Source organism: Oxyura jamaicensis, chromosome 21, assembly GCF_011077185.1.
Source record: "Oxyura jamaicensis isolate SHBP4307 breed ruddy duck chromosome 21, BPBGC_Ojam_1.0, whole genome shotgun sequence".
NCBI classification, from domain to species: Eukaryota; Metazoa; Chordata; class Aves; order Anseriformes; family Anatidae; genus Oxyura; species Oxyura jamaicensis.
This window is the reverse complement of record NC_048913.1, coordinates 6,825,609-6,843,145: the sequence shown is the minus strand read 5'-3', so window position 1 is coordinate 6,843,145 and position 17,537 is coordinate 6,825,609. Positions and strand designations below refer to the sequence as shown.

At 53.7% G+C, this 17,537-nt stretch overlaps 1 protein-coding gene and 1 long non-coding RNA gene across 3 annotated transcripts; both read left to right on the top strand.

Annotated features, from left to right (window-relative positions):
* Positions 1 to 3,668: 3,668 nt before the first annotated feature.
* LOC118177203 (neuroblastoma suppressor of tumorigenicity 1) lies at positions 3,669 to 17,012 on the top strand. Of its 2 annotated transcripts, none has more exons than XM_035344696.1 (4): positions 3,669 to 3,974; positions 14,221 to 14,415; positions 14,643 to 14,754; positions 15,597 to 17,012. In XM_035344696.1, the coding sequence occupies exons 1-4, from the start codon at positions 3,943 to 3,945 to the stop codon at positions 15,849 to 15,851; spliced, it is 594 nt and encodes a 197-aa protein (XP_035200587.1). In that variant the 5' UTR covers positions 3,669 to 3,942; the 3' UTR covers positions 15,852 to 17,012. The 2 variants fall into 2 exon arrangements, with proteins under 2 accessions (XP_035200587.1, XP_035200588.1); XM_035344697.1 differs by lacking the exon at positions 3,669 to 3,974 and adding an exon at positions 6,841 to 6,980.
* Positions 8,724 to 14,140, top strand: LOC118177204. The gene is made up of 2 exons (XR_004755708.1): positions 8,724 to 9,474; positions 9,684 to 14,140. It is a non-coding gene; the product is annotated as an uncharacterized LOC118177204 (long non-coding RNA).
* Positions 17,013 to 17,537: the final 525 nt, after the last annotated feature.

Sequence of the window (17,537 nt, the reverse complement as noted above, 5' to 3'; positions counted from 1 at the left end):
GGAACTACAGAGAAACCACTAATCCCAGTCACTGAGGGGAGGGAACGGGACTTTCTTGTTCTCTCCTGCTCACCGAGCGTTGGGACCCCTGTAAAGGAAAAGCTGATGGGATTAGAGGAAACAGCTGGCTCGAGTCTCACCCTGCGGGAGCTCACATTCCCGGGACTCGGGAAGAGAGGAGCGCCCCGCTGCTCAGTCGCATTCCAGGTCATTTGCTGAGCCCAGATGTTTTCTAATGAGCTCTATGATAAATCCTCCTCCTTTACTCCTGAGCGCAGGCCCTGCCGGTCAGGTCCATCCTCAGGTCTCCCTTTCTGCGCGTGGCCAGGTGCGTCGGACTTCCCATTCGAGCCAGAAAGCCAGACTGCCGCTACGACTCGTGCCGTTCTGCTGCGCCTACACGGAGGGCTTCGGTGCAGGGCTGGGATCTGGTATCCTAAAGCGTGCTGGAGGCGGCAGGTCCAAATTACCCCCACAGCTGAACCTGCCCCTCCTGCTTCTCATTAACACCACACATTATCGAGCCAGATGCACTGCGTGCGTCCCAGGGGGGGTTAAGGGCAATGCTGTTGTACCCACGTGCTTTGGGTGAGGGTGTGCTGCTCACACTGCCTGCCACCACTGTCCCTTAGCCACCTGAGGGGTTAAAGGCAACCCCCCCCCCCAGCTTCCTTGCTCACTGAGCCATAAAATCTTTGAATCCATCTCCTGAAACAAGTCCTCTCCCTTCCCCTCGTGCACAGACGTGCAATTTGAGGCCCCGAGCTGGTATCTTGGAGATGTCTCAGGGTTTATTTAGGAACCAAGTGATGAATTCCCCCAACCAGCAAGGGAAGGGAACACCTCAGGGAGCTGCACTACGATATCGCACCCCTTGGCACAGGAGAGATGAAGAGAACTGGCTGCCCTGGGGTGGTGCAGGGGGGTCCGCTGCAGACCTGTTCCTTGGTTCCTCCTCGGTTCCTCGCAGGCCTTGCCTAACAAGGGACGTTTGCCCTCAGGAGCCCTTCTCTGGCCCCTGTGCGGTGTGTTTTGGGGATCGTGACCGAAGCACGAGTCACCTGGGGAGAAACGGAGCTGAGGTGGCTGAAGAGCAAGCAGTTACTCCCTGGCTGCTGCCTGCAGCCTCCACCAGCACAGGCGTGCTCTTTGCCCAGCTGCCTTTCTCCTCAGCGTTTTCCACCATCCAGCCGTGGGCCGGCAGCCTTGGAATCAGTGCTGAGACGCAAATATAAAGGCATAGTTTTATTTTTAACTTAACACCCCTTTAACTCTCACGCCCACAGTTTCTAGGCCTGTCCTGACAAGCGGGGAGCCCCTGGCACTGTGAGCGGTTGTCAGCGGGCCCAAAACAGCAGCAGAGGGTGAGGGAGGGAAGCTCGGGGAGGCCGGAGCGTGGCTTGATGCAGGGTCTCGGTGTGCGGAAGCCTTGCTGATCCAGCAGCAGGGAAAAGGGGTGAGGGGAAGATGGACATGGGCTGTGTTTTCAGGTGGCTTCTATCTGTGGTGGCAAACCAGAGGCTGACGGAGAGGGCTTGCTGTTGGGGCGAGAGTGGAAAGTGGTGGTGTACTAACCCTCCATGAAAACAGCAGCAAGGTTTGGTGCTGGTGTTTGGGGGACAGGCAGCAAGCTCCCCAGGGCCCCCAGGGAGCAGGAGCTGGCGAAACGGGGAGTAGAAAAGCCCTGCTGTCGCACAGCACCTCTGCCTGTTTCTTCTGACAGCAGAAAGCCTGGCCTCTGCTCCTTGTGCCTCCCCACCCCCAGGTTCGCAAATCGCCGCGCTTCCCCTTTCTGCTGTTTGGCTGATGACAGTACTGGATCACAGATGAATAGTAGGAAGCAGTGAATGGACTGCAGGCTGGCTCGCGTTGCTGTGCACTCTGAATCATCACACCCCGGCTGAGATCCCACGAAAATCATCAAAATGCCAAACCGTGCCCATGATACAACTGGTTGAATCTCACCTTCGTGTCTGTGGTCACTGGCTTTGTAGCTGCTTGTGCCTACGTCTTATTTTTCCTCATTTATCCACGGACTTGAGGACTTGCTTCCGAGCCTCTGCTGTCTCCTCTTTCACCTGTTACATTATTCAGAATAAACCAGCCTCCTGGGTAGGGGCTCACTAATGGTCATGCTGGCTCCGGGAAGCAGGTAGGGATTAGTCAGAGCCCGCGTTCAGCTCGATGAGGCAGCATTGAAAATGGCAGGGAAATTGAGTTCAGGCTCCCGACAGTTGCGGTGGAAGGCTGCTCCTTTGTTCGTTGTTGGTCCTTCAGGAGCTGAGCAGCGCGCTGCAGTTTGGTGCCAGGTAGGTTGTTGTAGCAGGATAAGAAAGTGATGATGGAAGCAGGATTTTGCCATCCTACTTATTTACAGAATCCTATTGTCTTGGAGTTGGAAGGGACCAAGCAGCAGGAAACCGTTCCTCCACTGGCAGCCTCCAGCCTCCTTCACCAACATCCAAGCCCAACGCTGGCTCTCCTCGCTTCTCCCCAGGACCACTGCCAGGGCACAGCCAACACACCTCTCAGCACAGCTGCTGCTCTCTTGCCATCATCCCTTCCTGCTTCTCTGATCTCTGTACGCAAATCTGCACGCAGGCAGGAGCTGGCAGAGCCCATCCAAGCCTTGCAGGTATCTTTGATTTGGGTAGCGCCAGTGTTTGATGTGGAGGCCTCTATTAGATTAATTGCATCTTTACAGAAACAGAGCCCGTCCGGTCTCGAACAATTGCTAAAGATAGCAATGAACGGGGTTTCACTGGGATTGGATTTGGCTGTTGGATTTTTAATGGGAAAGAGGAAGAGAGAAAAGGAGGAAGAAAAGAAAGAAGGAAGTAAAGAAAAAAGAGGAGAGGGGAAGAGAAAATTAAAAAAAAAAAAAAAAAAAAAAAAAAAAAAAAAAGGAAGGGTAAAAAAAGGGAAAAGGGAAAAAAAAAAAAAAAAAAAGTGAAACATCCTTGCTGGTGTTGAAGAACTTTCCCAAAGACTTTACCATGCCAAGCACTCTACCCGAAGCCCTCTCCATTAAGTATTGTATTTTAATAGGAAGCATTTGCGCTCGGTGAGCCAAGCCCAGACTTTGTTTATGTTGCTGGAGAAGCAAACACTGGGAAACCACCTCAGCACGGCCACGGCTGCGTGTCGCCAGTGGGATCATCACGCAGCTTTTTAGCCCCTCAGCGGGGCTCCACTGCCCGGACAAGGGGTTCCGGGTGCACACTCTGTGGGTCTGGGGACCCCTGGGGATGGAGACCCCTGGGGATGGGGACCCTCGAGGCTGGAGACCCCTGGGGATGGAGACCCCCGGGGCTGGTGACCCCCGTGAGGCTGGGGACCCCCGTGGGGCTGTCAGCGGGTGCGCGGCGGAGACTGCGCGGCCCGGGGCTCGTCGGGAGAACCTGTGCTTGGGAAGGAGCAGGAGGAGGAGGAGAAGGAGGCAGAGGAGGAGGAGGAGGCGGTTGAGCTGCAGCCTCCCCCCCCCCCCCAGCTCCGCGCTGGCTGGCGTCCCGGCGGGGCGGGCGGGCTGTGTGCGCCCCGCCGCCGGCTCTCCCCTCCCTCCTCCCCTCCCTTTCCCCTTCCCACCCGCTCTTCTCCCTTCCCTCCTGTTCCCTCCCTCCCTCCTTTCCCCTCCCCTTTCCCCCCCCTCCCACCTCCCGCACCCAACACCCCGATTGTGCAATCGCGAGCGGCGGGGGCCGGCGGCACCGCCCGGAGCCCGGCACCGGGGGAAGGGAGGGAGGAAAAGAGGGCAGGAGGGAGGAAAAAAGGAGGAGGAGGACGAGAACGAGGAGGAGGAGGAGGAGGGAGGGAGGGAGGGAAGGAGGGAGGGAGGCCGCCCGCCCTGCTCCTCCGGGGGCCGCGGCGCCGAGGATGCGGCAGCCGCCGGGCACCGCGGGGCTGTAGCCGCCCGCCGCCGCCCGCGGCCCCGGAGCCCGTGGGATGTGCCCGCCGTCGGCTGGGTGCTGCTGGTGGTGAGTACCCCTGCGGCGGCCACCGCGGTTCCCTTTCTCCCCCGGACCCCCCCGCCCCCCCCTTCCCTCCCGGACCTGGTTTGGTTTCCTCCCCCCCCCACCCCCCCTTTTGTGGGGGGTTGTTTTTGCGCCCCCCCCCCCCCCCCCCCCCCCCCCCCTTCCGTGCGTGATTGATGGCCGGGAGGATGAGAATATTGCCACGGGCTGAAATCAGTTGCAGATGAGGCGGACTTCGGGGGGGATCTGCTGTGCAACCCTTGAACTATTTCCACTGCCGCTCCAGCTCGGATGAAATGAAAGAAGAGGGTATGGGGAGCCGCGCTGCTGGGGTCGCACATCTGTGGTACAGAGTCCTGCCCATCTATTTCGGGTTTCAAACAAAAGTGGGGAGGAGAGGATGGGAAGGCTCTGCGTATCGCTTAACCAGAGCAGCAGAGGACATGGAGGAGTTCAGATATCGTAACGGGAGGAAATTGTCCCGATGGCAAGGCAGTCAACTTCTGTTACTTGAAAAGTTTGCGCCGAGAATGAATTTACCTCCGTGTATCCTGCACAGAGTTTTTGTACGTACTGGATTATTATGAGGGATGATATTTGATCCATCTGTACCTGTTTCTTGAATCATAGCATAATTTTTCAGTTTCTATATGTTTTTTTTGCAGGAATTCTTATTTGCAAAATACAATAAGCTCCCCATTTTATGTGGAGTGGGGATTTCTCCTTTTCTCTGGGGACAGAACGTGCTTTCACTCATTTTCAGCCTGCATTAAAGTTGATCTGGACGATGCCTTGTGTTTTAATTTGGCTGCTAATATCATACGAGGGCATCGTCCCTTTAGAAACCTATGTTCTGCCCTTCAGTCTAGCTTTTTTCTATAGGATTAACCCCATCAACTTTAAAATTCAGCCTGTGTGAAGTGTTTGTGGAGTTGGGGCACCATAACTTTGCCCTACAGATTCTCTTGAAAAAAAATCTGCACCCCACTGAAACGAGTGGGGAAGATCCTAGGATATTACGAGGCTCACATTTTCCCTTGTATTTTTAGCATCAGAACTTAACCTCCTCTTTGCAATGTCCAACTGGCCAAAAACCGTCTGTACACAATGGGCACTTTTGCTTTTTGAAGACAGTTTCCCATTTCAAAAAAGGCAGCTCGCCTCAAATTTGCAAACCGCAGGATGGGAAACGGAATTTGCCTTCAGTATAAAAATCCCAAATGTTTGCAAACAGCCCTGAGAAGTCTCCGGGCTCTTGGCTTGACCTCTCGGAGCCAAATTCCGGCTTGGGGAATTTGTGGTCTTGCAAAGAGGGTGAAGGAGCTAAGCCTCCGTGAGCGCCCGGTCTGTAGCTGAGCTGGAGCAAATTTTGGGTGCCCAGGCAGTGCAGGATTGGGCTCCAAGCCAAACTGCTTTTCAGGTAGCCCTGAGGACCTGCCACTGTTGGAGTAACCGTGCTCGTGGCGTGTGTTGGCATTGCCGAGGCAGTGTTGAGCTGGTACAGTCACAGCAAGCGTGCTCGAGAAGCTCCGAGTCCTCGTCCCTCCCCGAGCCTCCCGCTGCTCCCGTTAAACTTCTCGCAACACCCTGCTGCACAAAAACTCCTCCAAAGTTGCCCGGCCTCAGAGACCCCCCCACGGTAAAGCAAAGCCCCGGGGGCTCCAGCACTGCCTGAGGCAAAGAAATCTCAGCCGCTCAGATCAGGCTCTTATAAACCTGGGCGGCTGTCCGCATGGTTTTCTGGGGGAGGACGGGAGCAGGAACGAGGGGCACTCTGTCTGTCTGTCTCCTGCGCCTCCGATAGCGCTGGCGAGAGCTGCGCCTGCCGTTTGCCCGGACCTTTGTCTCGGTTTCGCAGCCACTTGGAGCTGAGCTTCGGGAACAGCTACGGGATCAGGCCCTCGCTTCGGTCACTCGCTCAGATGTGTCTCGAGCCTCCTTCTCTGCAGAGAGGAACAGATCCTGGGCTCAGATGGCTCGGCCAGAGGGGGAAAGACCAGCAGGCGCGTCGTGCTTTGGTTTCACTGCGGTTACTGGGCCCGATCCTGCTGTTTTAGGAGACTCTGTCTAAATGTCAAGTGTGAGGTCAGCCCCCAGCGTGTCTGGGAGTAATTGAAAATAGCAACAGGGAGCTCTTACGTTACCCCCAAAAGGCTCTGGCTCTGCAGTGCCTCGTATTTTTATCTTTTGGTGTTAGAGATTTTGCAGCCAGTACTATGGGAGATAGCGCAGGCGCTGCTTTTCGTGTCATCAGCGCTGAGGAGGCTGGCTCAAACAGGAATCGAAAAAGTGGGTAAAACAGCAACCCTGAAGCTGGCTGGATCTGTGCTCTTGGTTTGGCTGTGGCCGGGATATGGCCCAAGCAGGGAAACAGGAGGAAGGTTCCCGACCGTCGCGGAGAGACCCACGGCTCCAGCCGCAAACCCCATTCGGCTTCCCTCTTTCCACCTCTTGTTCTGGCAGCTTGGAACCTGATCCCGCGAGCACAGCCCTGCTGCGTGGGACATGGCTTGATTTTTTATGCAAGTTTGGTAATGAATGACCGACCAAGCCGAAAGCGAGCGTGGTTGGCATTCGAGACAGCTCCCATCTCCGACTGCGAGGCGGCCTTACGCCGCGGGTGTGCTAACTGCAAAAAAAAAAAAAAAAAAAGAATCATCCCGGTGGCCACTATTTACTAGAACTGGTTTTATCTGGTTCCAGTTAGGCTTGTTTTGAGTAGGACGAGCGGTGCCAGATTCTGATCTCATTTGCACCAGTGGAGTCATTCAGAGGAGCCGGTCCCAGTTTACCTCACTCTAAGTGAAAGCAGAACTGGGCCTGCTGGGAGCCGCACTCCCGCGCCGCTCCCTGGGGAAATGGCTGGTGCCGGCTTGCAAATCAAACACGAGCAAACGTGAGCGACGCGCAGGACCCAGGCAGCACGGGTTTCACCGCCGTCCTCGGGAATGCTGTTTTCACGCAGAAAGGAGGGGAGAGGCCGTGGCATCGGTTGCAAGGGGAAGTGGCGTGAGCGCACCGGCCTGGGGCTTTGGGAAGGTGCAGCGGGGCGAGCGGTCGCGGTCAGCCTTTGGCTGGAGATGCTGCACAAGGGGAAGGACGGAGCCCCTTTCCATGCCAGCTGCCTGCAGGAAACAGCTTCAGGGAGGGCAGCCCAGCTGAAGCTGAAAAATTGCACATTTATTTTGGGGATTTCATGGGATTTTCAAAGGGTTTTGGACCCACGCTCTGCACTTGGGCACCTACCGGCCTCCTGCACGGCCGGACCTCTGGCCGATGCCTCCGGATTGTGTGGGCTGAAAGCGCTGCCTGTGCCGGCTGCCTGCCTGCCTGCTCCGTGGCAGCGCGTGGGACGGCTGTGTGGGAAACACCAGCTCGGGGGAAGAGCAGGAGGGAGCCGTGCCTCGCTCAGGTCCGGGCATGCGAGCAAGGCCCCTGGCTAAAATGCTGCGAACAGCTGTGTTTGAAAGCACCCGGATCTCGTATTATCTGCAGTACGACCTACCACTGGGGATTCTTCCAGCCAAAGCAGTCCTTCCTCGGGTAGGGGCATAGGCAGAGCCCACACGCGCTCCCTTCCTGTGGTTCTCCGGGGAGCCCCGCTCCTGCTGCTCCCCCAAACTGCTTTCCTTGCCCACAGCACAGCCCAGCCTTGCCCCGCTGCTCTTTGGGGCTGCATTTTCAGCGGATGCTTGAAGAAGAAAGGGAGCAGAGGGTGGTATGAGGCATGTATTCCAGTGCTTTAGGCTGATGCATTTTCCTGGCTGTGATTGTGCTTAATGCTGAAGAAATTGAGCAATTGAAATAAATTCCCAGAAATCGCTTATATTACTCTTGCCTCCCCCACAGGCCATTAGCGTGTCCCTTTTCCATCAGAGCTCCTTTAGGACGCCGCTCTCAGCCTAAGTCCATCGGGAGCTTTCCAATGACTTTTATAGGTAAAGGAGCTTGCAGGGTTTTTTTTGCTAGCTGTTTAAATCGAGTTTCTCAAGTGCTCGGTGCGTGGTCAAGAAGCCAGATTTAAAGTCTCAATTCAGTGAACTCTTCTGAAATTCTGGTCCAAGAGGGGAGGGGAGAGTTTAAAAACACTGCGCCGCTTTTCTCTATTTCTGCTTTATTGATGTAAATCACCCAACTGTGCCTGAGTGGAAATTAATATGTTACGGAAAGAGAAGCAGTAATATCTCCTGCCTTTGAAAGGAGCAGAGGCAGATTCACAGTGAGAAATGACACAGCTTTTGTTCCATTATCAAAAGTTTTTGGGATCGATTCTTGTGCATGTTAAATATCACACATCTTCCTACTGTAGTTCCCTTTTTATTTTTATTTTTTTTTTGTGATTTCTTCCCAGATTTTGCAGCTCAGCAAAGCCAGACTGAAGTTCTCAGCTTAGATGAGGTTTCTGTGTTCGGTTAAGCACGCATCTGTCCTGCTGTCCTGAAGATTTACCTCTAGACATTTTCAGTGCATAGTTCTCTTCCCTCCCTCCGGGCGATATTATCACAACGTCGACCAAATTCGTTTATGATATTACCGGCACAACAGTGGAGCCCCCTAAAGAATCCTGTACTTTGAGTTAAATTTTAAAATGTAGAGATATCAAAGTTTTAACTAAATACAAATAAGGAAAGGAAAGGAAAGGAAAGGAAAGGAAAGGAAAGGAAAGGAAAGGAAAGGAAAGGAAAGGAAAGGAAAGGAAAGGAAAGGAAAGGAAAGGAAAGGAAAGGAGAAAGGAAAGGAGAAAGGAAAGGAAAGAAAAAAGAAAAGAAAAGAAAAGAAAAGAAAAGAAAAGAAAAGAAAAGAAAAAGAAAAGGGGAGGGGAGGGGAATTAAATAAGGGAAAGTACTGAATCATTTGTTTTGATTTTTTTTTCACAGCAACTTTTCAGGTTTTCCCAGTTCAGATTTTAACTTTTCCTACTGAGGCTGGCCTAAAATATTTTTCGTTCTGCATAAGCAAATATTATTTGAGTTGAGATTCCTATGAGGCAATTCCTTGCAGTGTGCACAAGTTACTGTATAGACATAATCCTGTGTCAGTGGAGAGCCACGCTGGCTCTTTCTGGGACCGATACATGCTTCGTCCCACTTGTCACCAAATTGGAGACTTAATGTGGCTTTGCTTCCTTTTAGGTGCTAGATAATCTCTTGCCTTTTTTAGAAGCGTAGTCTTGCGCTCTTTAAAATGTTTTGCTCACAAGTATCTTGGTGGGACTTTGGGGATTTGAGTACATCTGAAAATCAAGCCCTGATGTTTAATTACTGAAGAGGAGAGCAAGCTCCTGGAACAACCCAGTCTGGACAGATCTCCTCCTAGCAGAGCTCCTGCTTATTCTTCTCCTTCAGACCAAAGGGCCTGGGGAAATCAGTGTATTGCCTTTAGAAAAGCAGTTGCTGGCTTTGAGAGCCAGTTTGAAAAACCAAACAAGCCCGAAAAAAGGAGAAACTGCAAGAAAAACCTCTCTGCTGAGCAGGGACGGCCAGCTCAGCGCAGTGGTGAGCCGGTCTTGTTCTGTGAAGTGTGCGATGCTCTTAAAATCTCAGCTGCAGCATTTACAGCCACCTGCAGCGCAGATCGCTCCTGGCCACCCCTACGTCCCAGCCCTCCCTGCAGCGCAGCGTTTTCCACGGGCACCTTCCCTGTTGGCAGCCATCCCCCCCCTCTCCTGCCCTGGGCAGCCTCTTCCCTTGAAGGAAATCTGGAGCTCCAGAGACCTTCCCCGGCTTTCCCACTCCCTCTGCAGCCATCAGTTCACCAGGTGTGAGGTGCTCCCTGCCCCTGGTGTTACAGGTGGGGAAACTGAGGCACGGAGATGCTTGTTGAGAGACCCATTCTTGGGTCTTCCTCTTCACCCAGCAGCTTTTCCCTGCGAAATGGCACGAACAACTTATAGAAGGACCCGGTACCACTGTGATTCATGGGGCACTCAAGTCTTCTGTCTAACACCGACTCTTGGCAGCTCGAGAGCCAGGCTGGGTGGGAAGCGGCTCCGTCAGGCAGACTTTGGTCACTGAGTTAGGCACTGAGGTAAAGCCATTTCCCTGCTCTGTACCTCGTTTTCCTCAGCTACAGCATGGAGCTGACACTCTCTGTGCTGTGTCTGTGGGCTTTGAGCCTTAGCTAAGCAATGTTTCTGAAGCTTAGGGGTTTCTTGTCTTGCAGAACCTGGGATGCTGCATGTGTGGCCATGAGCACAACATACTTGTGTCTGTCTTGTTATGTATTTGGCAAAACTGCAAGATCCTGGATAGGAAAAATACATATAAATATATTAAACTACTCATGAAATGTTCCCCGTTTCCACCTGCAGGCTTGTCTTGTATTATAGTGTAAACTTCCCTCTGGAAAAAAGAGGGTAAAACTGATTAGATCTTTTTTATTTTCCTCCAGAAGTGTTTTTTTTTTTTTTTTTTTTTTTCCAAATGGCTGGAAACAGCTGTGGGCTGGATGGTGGGAACGTGGTCTTGGAGGTAATTCCCGTGATTGCCCTCCGGCTGATATCACAACGTAGATTTTCCCAGCTACTTCCAGGCATCGGCGGCGACTGTCCTTGCAGGACTCCAAGGTGCTGGCACTGGAGCGGACACCAAAGGCCTGCCACCAGGCCTCAGAGCCGTGCTGATGGGAGGCTCAGCTGGCAGCACGTCCCCTGCCACAATCTCCAGAACTCGGAGGGACGTGGAGCTGGCAGCTGAGACCTCTCAGCCGCAGACATTTTGCTCCTCGAGCTCCACGGGCACGGGGACCGGCTGGAAAAGGGCTCAGGGGCCGCTCACTGCAGGGCTGCAGCTGCGTGCGTGTTGTTTGTCTCTGGAGTCCGGGATGTGCCAGGCTCCAGGGCTGAGTCATTTGCCTTCTCCTTCATCTGGGAAAAGGACTCGGGGCTGTGATAGGAGTGGTTTTTTATTTTTTATTTATTTTTTCCTGGATGCAGCCCTATTGGGTGGTGAATGACCCCGATGCGTGGCCTGAGAAAGGTGAAGCACGTGGCATCTTCCAGCTTCAGGGGAGACCCAGGTAGCTATCCCCTGTTAGGGGCCTGACACTGAGCCCCAGGGATGGCTGTGGACAGGACACTGGAGGAAGCTGCGGTGTAGGTCGAGCAGAGCAAAGATGGGACACCCCTGGGGGTGATAGGCCTGCCGGAACTGAGCTGAACTTTCTGCTTGAAAAGCTTTGACTAGCCAGAAAAAAAAAATAAAAAAAACCATGCCCTGGGGCGAGGAGAAAGAAGCTCCTGTGTGCGGGGAAGTGTTCACTCCCACCTGCAGGTCGGGGCTGGGGTCAGCACCGGGGAGCAGACACTTGTTCCTTGAGGGGCCGCAACATGTAATTTAGCTTGTCATGGAGGAATGTGCTCAATGCCTTTATTTAATCAGGAGTTTGCAAACCTGCTCGGGTGCCTCATCTTCCTTCTTCCTTCCCCTTCCCGGCGTGGGGGGCAGGGGGGAGAAGGAACATGGTGCTTTTGTCTCCTGCCCTGTGGCTGCTGTCAGATGAATGGTTTTAGTGGTGCTCTGTTCACATGACTGGTTCGAACTATGCCAGAGAACACACCGCAGTCGCGAGCAGGCTGTTTCCAGCCCCAGCTCCCTCCCCAACTCAGCTGCATCAGATGTTTTCCTAGGCACTGGCGTAAACCTTGCTACTTACTAGAAATGTGGGCCTGCGGGTTCCAGGGCATTCTTAGGAGAAGGAAAGCACCACGCGGATGTGGCCTGTTAACAGCCTGAGATCAGTGAGAGTTTGCAGGGCTCAACAGTGCCCTGGTGATTGTTCCAGCCCTGCCGTGGTGCCCCGTGCTCCTGAAGCCCCTCTGCAAACCAGACCAGCTCCGTGATGCTGGGGGCCCCAGTTACAAGACATCCCGGCTCAGGAAAGGAAAGGGCTTAAGCATATGTTTAAGTGCTTTCCTGAATCCAGGCCAGGGCCGGCGCTTTAGCAGAACACAGCCTCACCCGTCTCCTTCTTGGTATCAGAGACAGGAGCCTGGATGCTCGGAGGTGATCCTTTGTGCCTCTGTGTCTGCTGACCAGGGCCGCAGCACATTTCTGCTGAGCATCTCCCTCCGGGGAAGAAAGGTCCCAGGGAAGCGGGGCTGTCAGAGCCGTTCGGCTCTTTGCCACTGGGCATAGCTGCAGAGGAACCTGGGGAAAAACAAACAAACAAACAAAAAAAAACAGCCACCACCTTCTTTGGAAGGAAGGAAATTGCTCTCTAATTGGGCATGTGGAAGTGAACTTGTGTGCTGACTCCTGAGGAATTTCATCTCTTCCCCAGGGGGTTTGCAATTGCCGTTTGGGTCACATCCCAGCTCTGATCTCAGACTTGTCTTTGGGAGTGGTATTCCTCAGCACAGAGCTGCTGGCATTTGAGGAATGAGTGATGCTCATTTCAGCAAACCAAACAAACCAAGTGTGTATGCAGCTTTGCTGTGTAATTCTTAGCAGAAATTGCAGAATTTCCCTACCGAAATGGAAAAAATTCTCAGGGAACAGAAAGGAGCCCTAAGAATTGTCTGTGGGACAAATGTATCTAACCACACTGCTCTCATTAACAATGCAAGTTCAGGGGCTAAAGCCCTCTGCTTGTCTCCAAACAAAACCTGCAAAGCATGCTTTGTGTGGGTATTCTCACCGGGGATCTGTGGGATTCCCATGAACAAGTGCCAGGGCTGCATCTGAGGGTTAGGAAGCCAGGCCAGTAAAGGTGGGTGTGCATTGTATCATTGAGGATCCCTTACGGTCAGGAAATAAGAAAAGTTAGCAGAGCCCCTGACCTGATTCCTCCAGAAATCGGGGGACTAGGGAGGAGGGATGCCCTTTGCTTTCCCGCGTTGGGATGGAGGGTAGGGCAGCATTTGTCTCCTGCGGCCCTCATGAAGAGCACTTCTTGGTTCAGGCCCTGGAGGTTGGGCTCAGCACAAGGAGTAAGAGGGTGAAACGCTTTCTCCCATAATGACCTTAAAGCACCTCGGCTGAGTTGCAAGAGTTCATTAGTAGGCCAGCCCAGCGGTCCAGATGAGCGTGGTGGTCCCCTGGCCGAGGAGGCAGCGGTGACGGTGGTGCAGACGGATGAAGCAACTGGGGAACGCCCGGCTGGGAGTGCCCTGCGCGGCTGCCCCTGACACCCGTGTCTGATAAACAAGGCATTTTTCCTCTCCATTACAGGGCTGGGCCCAGGAGCCGTGGGAGTCAACAGGAATCATTCCAGTGCGGGCTTTGGATCTTTGTCTGGTTAAACAAATAGAAGGAAAAAAATAAATAACATGGTTCTAACAAATATTTCAGGAAGTATAAGTGTCTGCCTTTCCCTGTGACTTGATCCAAACCCCACAAAGGAAAAAAAAAATAATCCCAATTTCTGTGATGCTTTTCCATGTGCCTTTCCCCAGTGATTGGGAGTGTTAATGCAGGCACCTTGGCTCGAGAATACAGCTGGCCCGCAGGGAAACCCTGTGTGGGATTTCTCTGGGGTGGTAAGTAACCTTCTTGGCCGACCACCTTTGCGAGGGAGGTTTACGCTTGGTATTAGAAGGACCCTTCTTGTTTGGGAACTGAGTTCCTGTCCTCAGAATAACCGTTCGACAGCCTTGCTGCTGAGCTGGAATGGCTCTATAAAAATAAATGATGTATTTGGTCATTTCTGTGGTTTCTTGCCTCCGGAGAGAGGTTTCCACATCTCCCTGCTTGCTGCTGCCTTGCAGCGACACCTGCTGCGCGCTGTGAGGAGAAGAACGATTTTCTTTCCTATGAAAGCTATCCTTTTTCCTTTTTTTTTTTTTTTTTTTTTTTTTTTTTTTTTTCGCCTGGGAAGGCTTGCAGCAAGGGCAGCTTTGGTTTTTTAAGGTGGGAGAAAAGGAAGTGGGGAGGTCCGCACCTTCCTCAAATACAAACATTTCTGTGGTCCATGACTTCTCCAACCTGGCGCGGCCTGTGGTGGTGACGCTTTTGTTTTGCAAACTTCTTCCAGCCCAGTCTTGGGTAAGAAATGGTGAAAAGCCTGCTGTTACTCCTGGCACAAAGCTCAGGAGAGGTAGTGCAGGCATCAGCCTCAGCCCCAGAGCTGGTTTTGAACAAGGGAGAGCCAGCCCAGCGTGTCTTGCTCCCTGTTTAGTAGCTGGGGAGGGAGATGTGCGTACACTGGGAGGACGTCCCTGTGTGTGACCCGGCCAAGAACTGCCATGAGGTCAGAGAAATGGGCTGGCTTGCCCTTTCTCCTTCCTGCTAATGCTTTCCTCTGACTTTAGCTGTAGGTTTTCGTCAGAGCTGGCCATGATGTTACGGTTCGTGGTTGGTGCCCTCTTCCCAGCGCTGCTTCTGGCCGCACCGCCCCCCATAAACAAGCTCGCCCTCTTCCCCGACAAGAGTGCTTGGTGCGAGGCGAAGAACATCACCCAGATCGTGGGGCACAGCGGCTGTGAGTCCAAGTCCATCCAGAACAGGTATGGATCCTCTCTCGGTGCAGAGCTGGGAACAGCTGGTTTTCATTTGCTGATGATTTGCCACCATCGCTGCGGGGACTGTCGCTCACACAGGAAGCCAAGCGTGATGTCCTGCCTCTGCCCTAATGCCTTCTGTCTGTTTCAGCAGAAAGTCAGACCTCTTTCTGCCTTTGTTGGGAAGAGCAGGCACCTACCCTGAGCCCTCATTCCTCCTGTTGTCTTCACAGGGCCTGCCTGGGACAGTGTTTCAGCTACAGCGTCCCTAACACCTTCCCTCAGTCCACAGAGTCCCTGGTTCACTGCGACTCCTGCATGCCCGCCCAGTCCATGTGGGAAATTGTGAGTATCCGTGCCTGCCCCATGGTCTTTTATGCTCCTCCTTGCTCAGGGGTTCTGAGGTCTGCTCTGCCACCACTTTGGGACAAGTCATTCTCCTTCCCTGAGGCTTCTTGGCTTATAGTTTCCTTCCACGGTATCTCTCAGGTGACTCTACCCTTCCTTGAGATGCCTGGGTGGAAGGGGCTGCTGGAAACATGATTGCTGAATGGTGCATTTGTCACTGTTTGCAGAAGCTTCCTCTGTCAGTCCCTGCATTATTCATCCCGTGTGCCTCTTCTCTCCACCACTCCCTTTGTCGCCTCCTCCCACTTGGGAGTTTTTACCTTCTAGGCTGTCCAGAAGTGCTTCCCACAGTCCATCACCCTGAGACCTCCCAGCATCTCTGCATGTTTCATGCCATTGTTGATCCTGGAAGGGTCGTAAACCCTGCCTCCGCTGCAGGCCCAGGCACCCAGGGAGTTGGCTTCAGCTCTCTGCTTTTGACTCAGACGTTTGGGCAGATGGCTTTGGCCATCTTAGCTGCGATAATTCAGCAATGTGTCTTTTGGGTGGCCTTTGCAGCTACTGCTGCTATTTTTGTGCCAGTTGTGCCTGGGAGCAGTGTCCCACTTGAGTCATTTCATTTTCTGGATGGTAAAATGGGTCTGTGCAGCTCGTGACCCATGAGACATTCCCCGAGCACCCTTGCCTTGCAGACTGACCACGAAAGCTTATTTGGGTAGCAAGCCATCGCTTCTGCCTTAAAACACCCTGAGTCTGCAGGGCACGGCGTGGCTCGGGATTGCCACTGGGGTGTCAAGCCTGCGCGCTCAGGCTTGCTGCCTCCTCATCCCCTTATCCAGGTGACACTGGACTGCCCAGGCAATGACGAAATCCCCAGGGTTGACAAGCTGGTGGAGAAGATACTTCACTGTAGCTGCCAGGCTTGCGGAAAGGAGCCAAGCCACGAGGGAGCCCTGTTCAACGTCTACCTGAACACAGAGGAGAACATGCCTGCGGAGGGCCCCAGCCCCCACCACTATGCCCACCACCAACAGGAGGTGGAAGAACCTCCTGCTTCCAGCCACCACCACCACGAGGAGGAGGGCGATGAGTAACCTGGCCCTCACGGACTGTCCTTGCAGCTGGCAGCGCGGGCAGGGGGTGCGTGCGAGGGAGAGGGCCAGGGTTTGGGGAGGGAGGGGGGGTGGTGGAGTCTTTCCTGTCTAATAGCTACCCTCACGCTTTGCTCTCCACCATACCCCAGGGCAGGAGGAATGTTCTGAGGCACAAGCAGGGCTGAGGTGCAGGCGTGGGGCTGGAGCTGCAGGGCAAGAGAGGAGGGCTTGGGGGGGGGGGGGGTTCTGATGCAAAACTACTTGCACATAATAGTAATAATAAATTGAGAGGACCGGGAGCCCCGGCAGAGGGGACATTGGCTGAGAGCAGGAGCTGAGCTGGGCTCTCCAGGCACTGTCTGCAGGATCCTGAACCTGCTGTGGTGCCCTTGCTGAGTTTTCTGGGTTTTTCTATTGCAATTGGCTCTTGCCTGAGGTGGAGGAAGAAGGGACGCAGCTCCTCCACAGCCCCACGTGAGAGGCACATCCCTCTTGGGGCACGCAGGATAGGGGTGTCCCTTCTTCCTCCCACCTCCCCTGCCTGCCTGGGGACACCTGGGCACAGCAGGGAAGTGCCGTTCCTCCTGGCACTTGCTGGGTCTTGATTCAATCCCAGTGCCTTTGTGTTAGGAAGCTTGTAGGGAGTACTTTTTTCCCCTGGATTTGCCTCAGGGGCTGTGTGTGAAATTGCTGGGAACTGTGGTGGTGAGAGCCCTTTCCTTGCTGGTCCTCAGGGTCACCACGTAGCTCACGGGGACGAGGGAGCTGCATCATGCCATGGGCACTGGGGCCTCACATTTCATGGCCTGTGCTGGGGTGGTCTGGGTGGGAGCCAGCCCCTCTTCCCCCTTTCCCTGCTGCACTTTAATTGTGGTGGAGGGAGAAAGGGGACGAGTCCCGGGATGCTGGTGTACCCTCACAGGGGACTGCTGTGGACCCTGCTGCAGATGCAGGTCTGGGGAGGCTCAGTGTGGGGGAATGGCCCCGGGCCCCTCCTGCTACCCCTTTCTCTGTTGTATAAAGCTAATTTCTTTGGCACTGTCCTGACAAGAGCTTCCAAAGCTTGTAATCAATGCCTCCCCCTCCTTTTTACAAGTTTTTTTTTTTTTTTTTCTTTTTTTTTTTTTTTTTTTTTCTTAAATAAATTAGTTCTGACTTCCATTTCTCAGTGCTCTGATGCTTGTCTGGTTTCTGGCAGTAGGTTCTTCAGTGCTGATGGCGGAGAGACCGTTTATACCCAGACACCAAACCAGAGATCAGTGCAGGAAGGTGCAGGGCATGGGAAAGGCATGGTTCCCTTCAACTTTCTGCTGCGTTCAATTTAGAAGGAGGAGGGAGAGCTGCTAAGAGGAAAACCAACCCCAAAGATGCAGCATCTGGGCCCCATGTGGGAGCGGGGACTGCACAGCAGCTGCTGCCCAGGCCTGGCCACACTCAAGTGCCCCCATCTGCAGATTGGGTCCCACTCCTGTAGGTAGTGCCTGGGGTCTCCGCAGGACTGTGCAAACCTTCGTCGGTTCTGTTGCTGCTAGGTGACACTCAATCCAGCATGTTTCATGGCCTCCAGGACTGCTTCTGGATTGAAGGAACGTGAGCTTGGACACGGACTTTGTGATTGAGGAGGGAACCCAGGCACCTTGGCTGGAAACCAGTGGGCTATTTTCGAGGGTGTTTGGATCAAGCAAT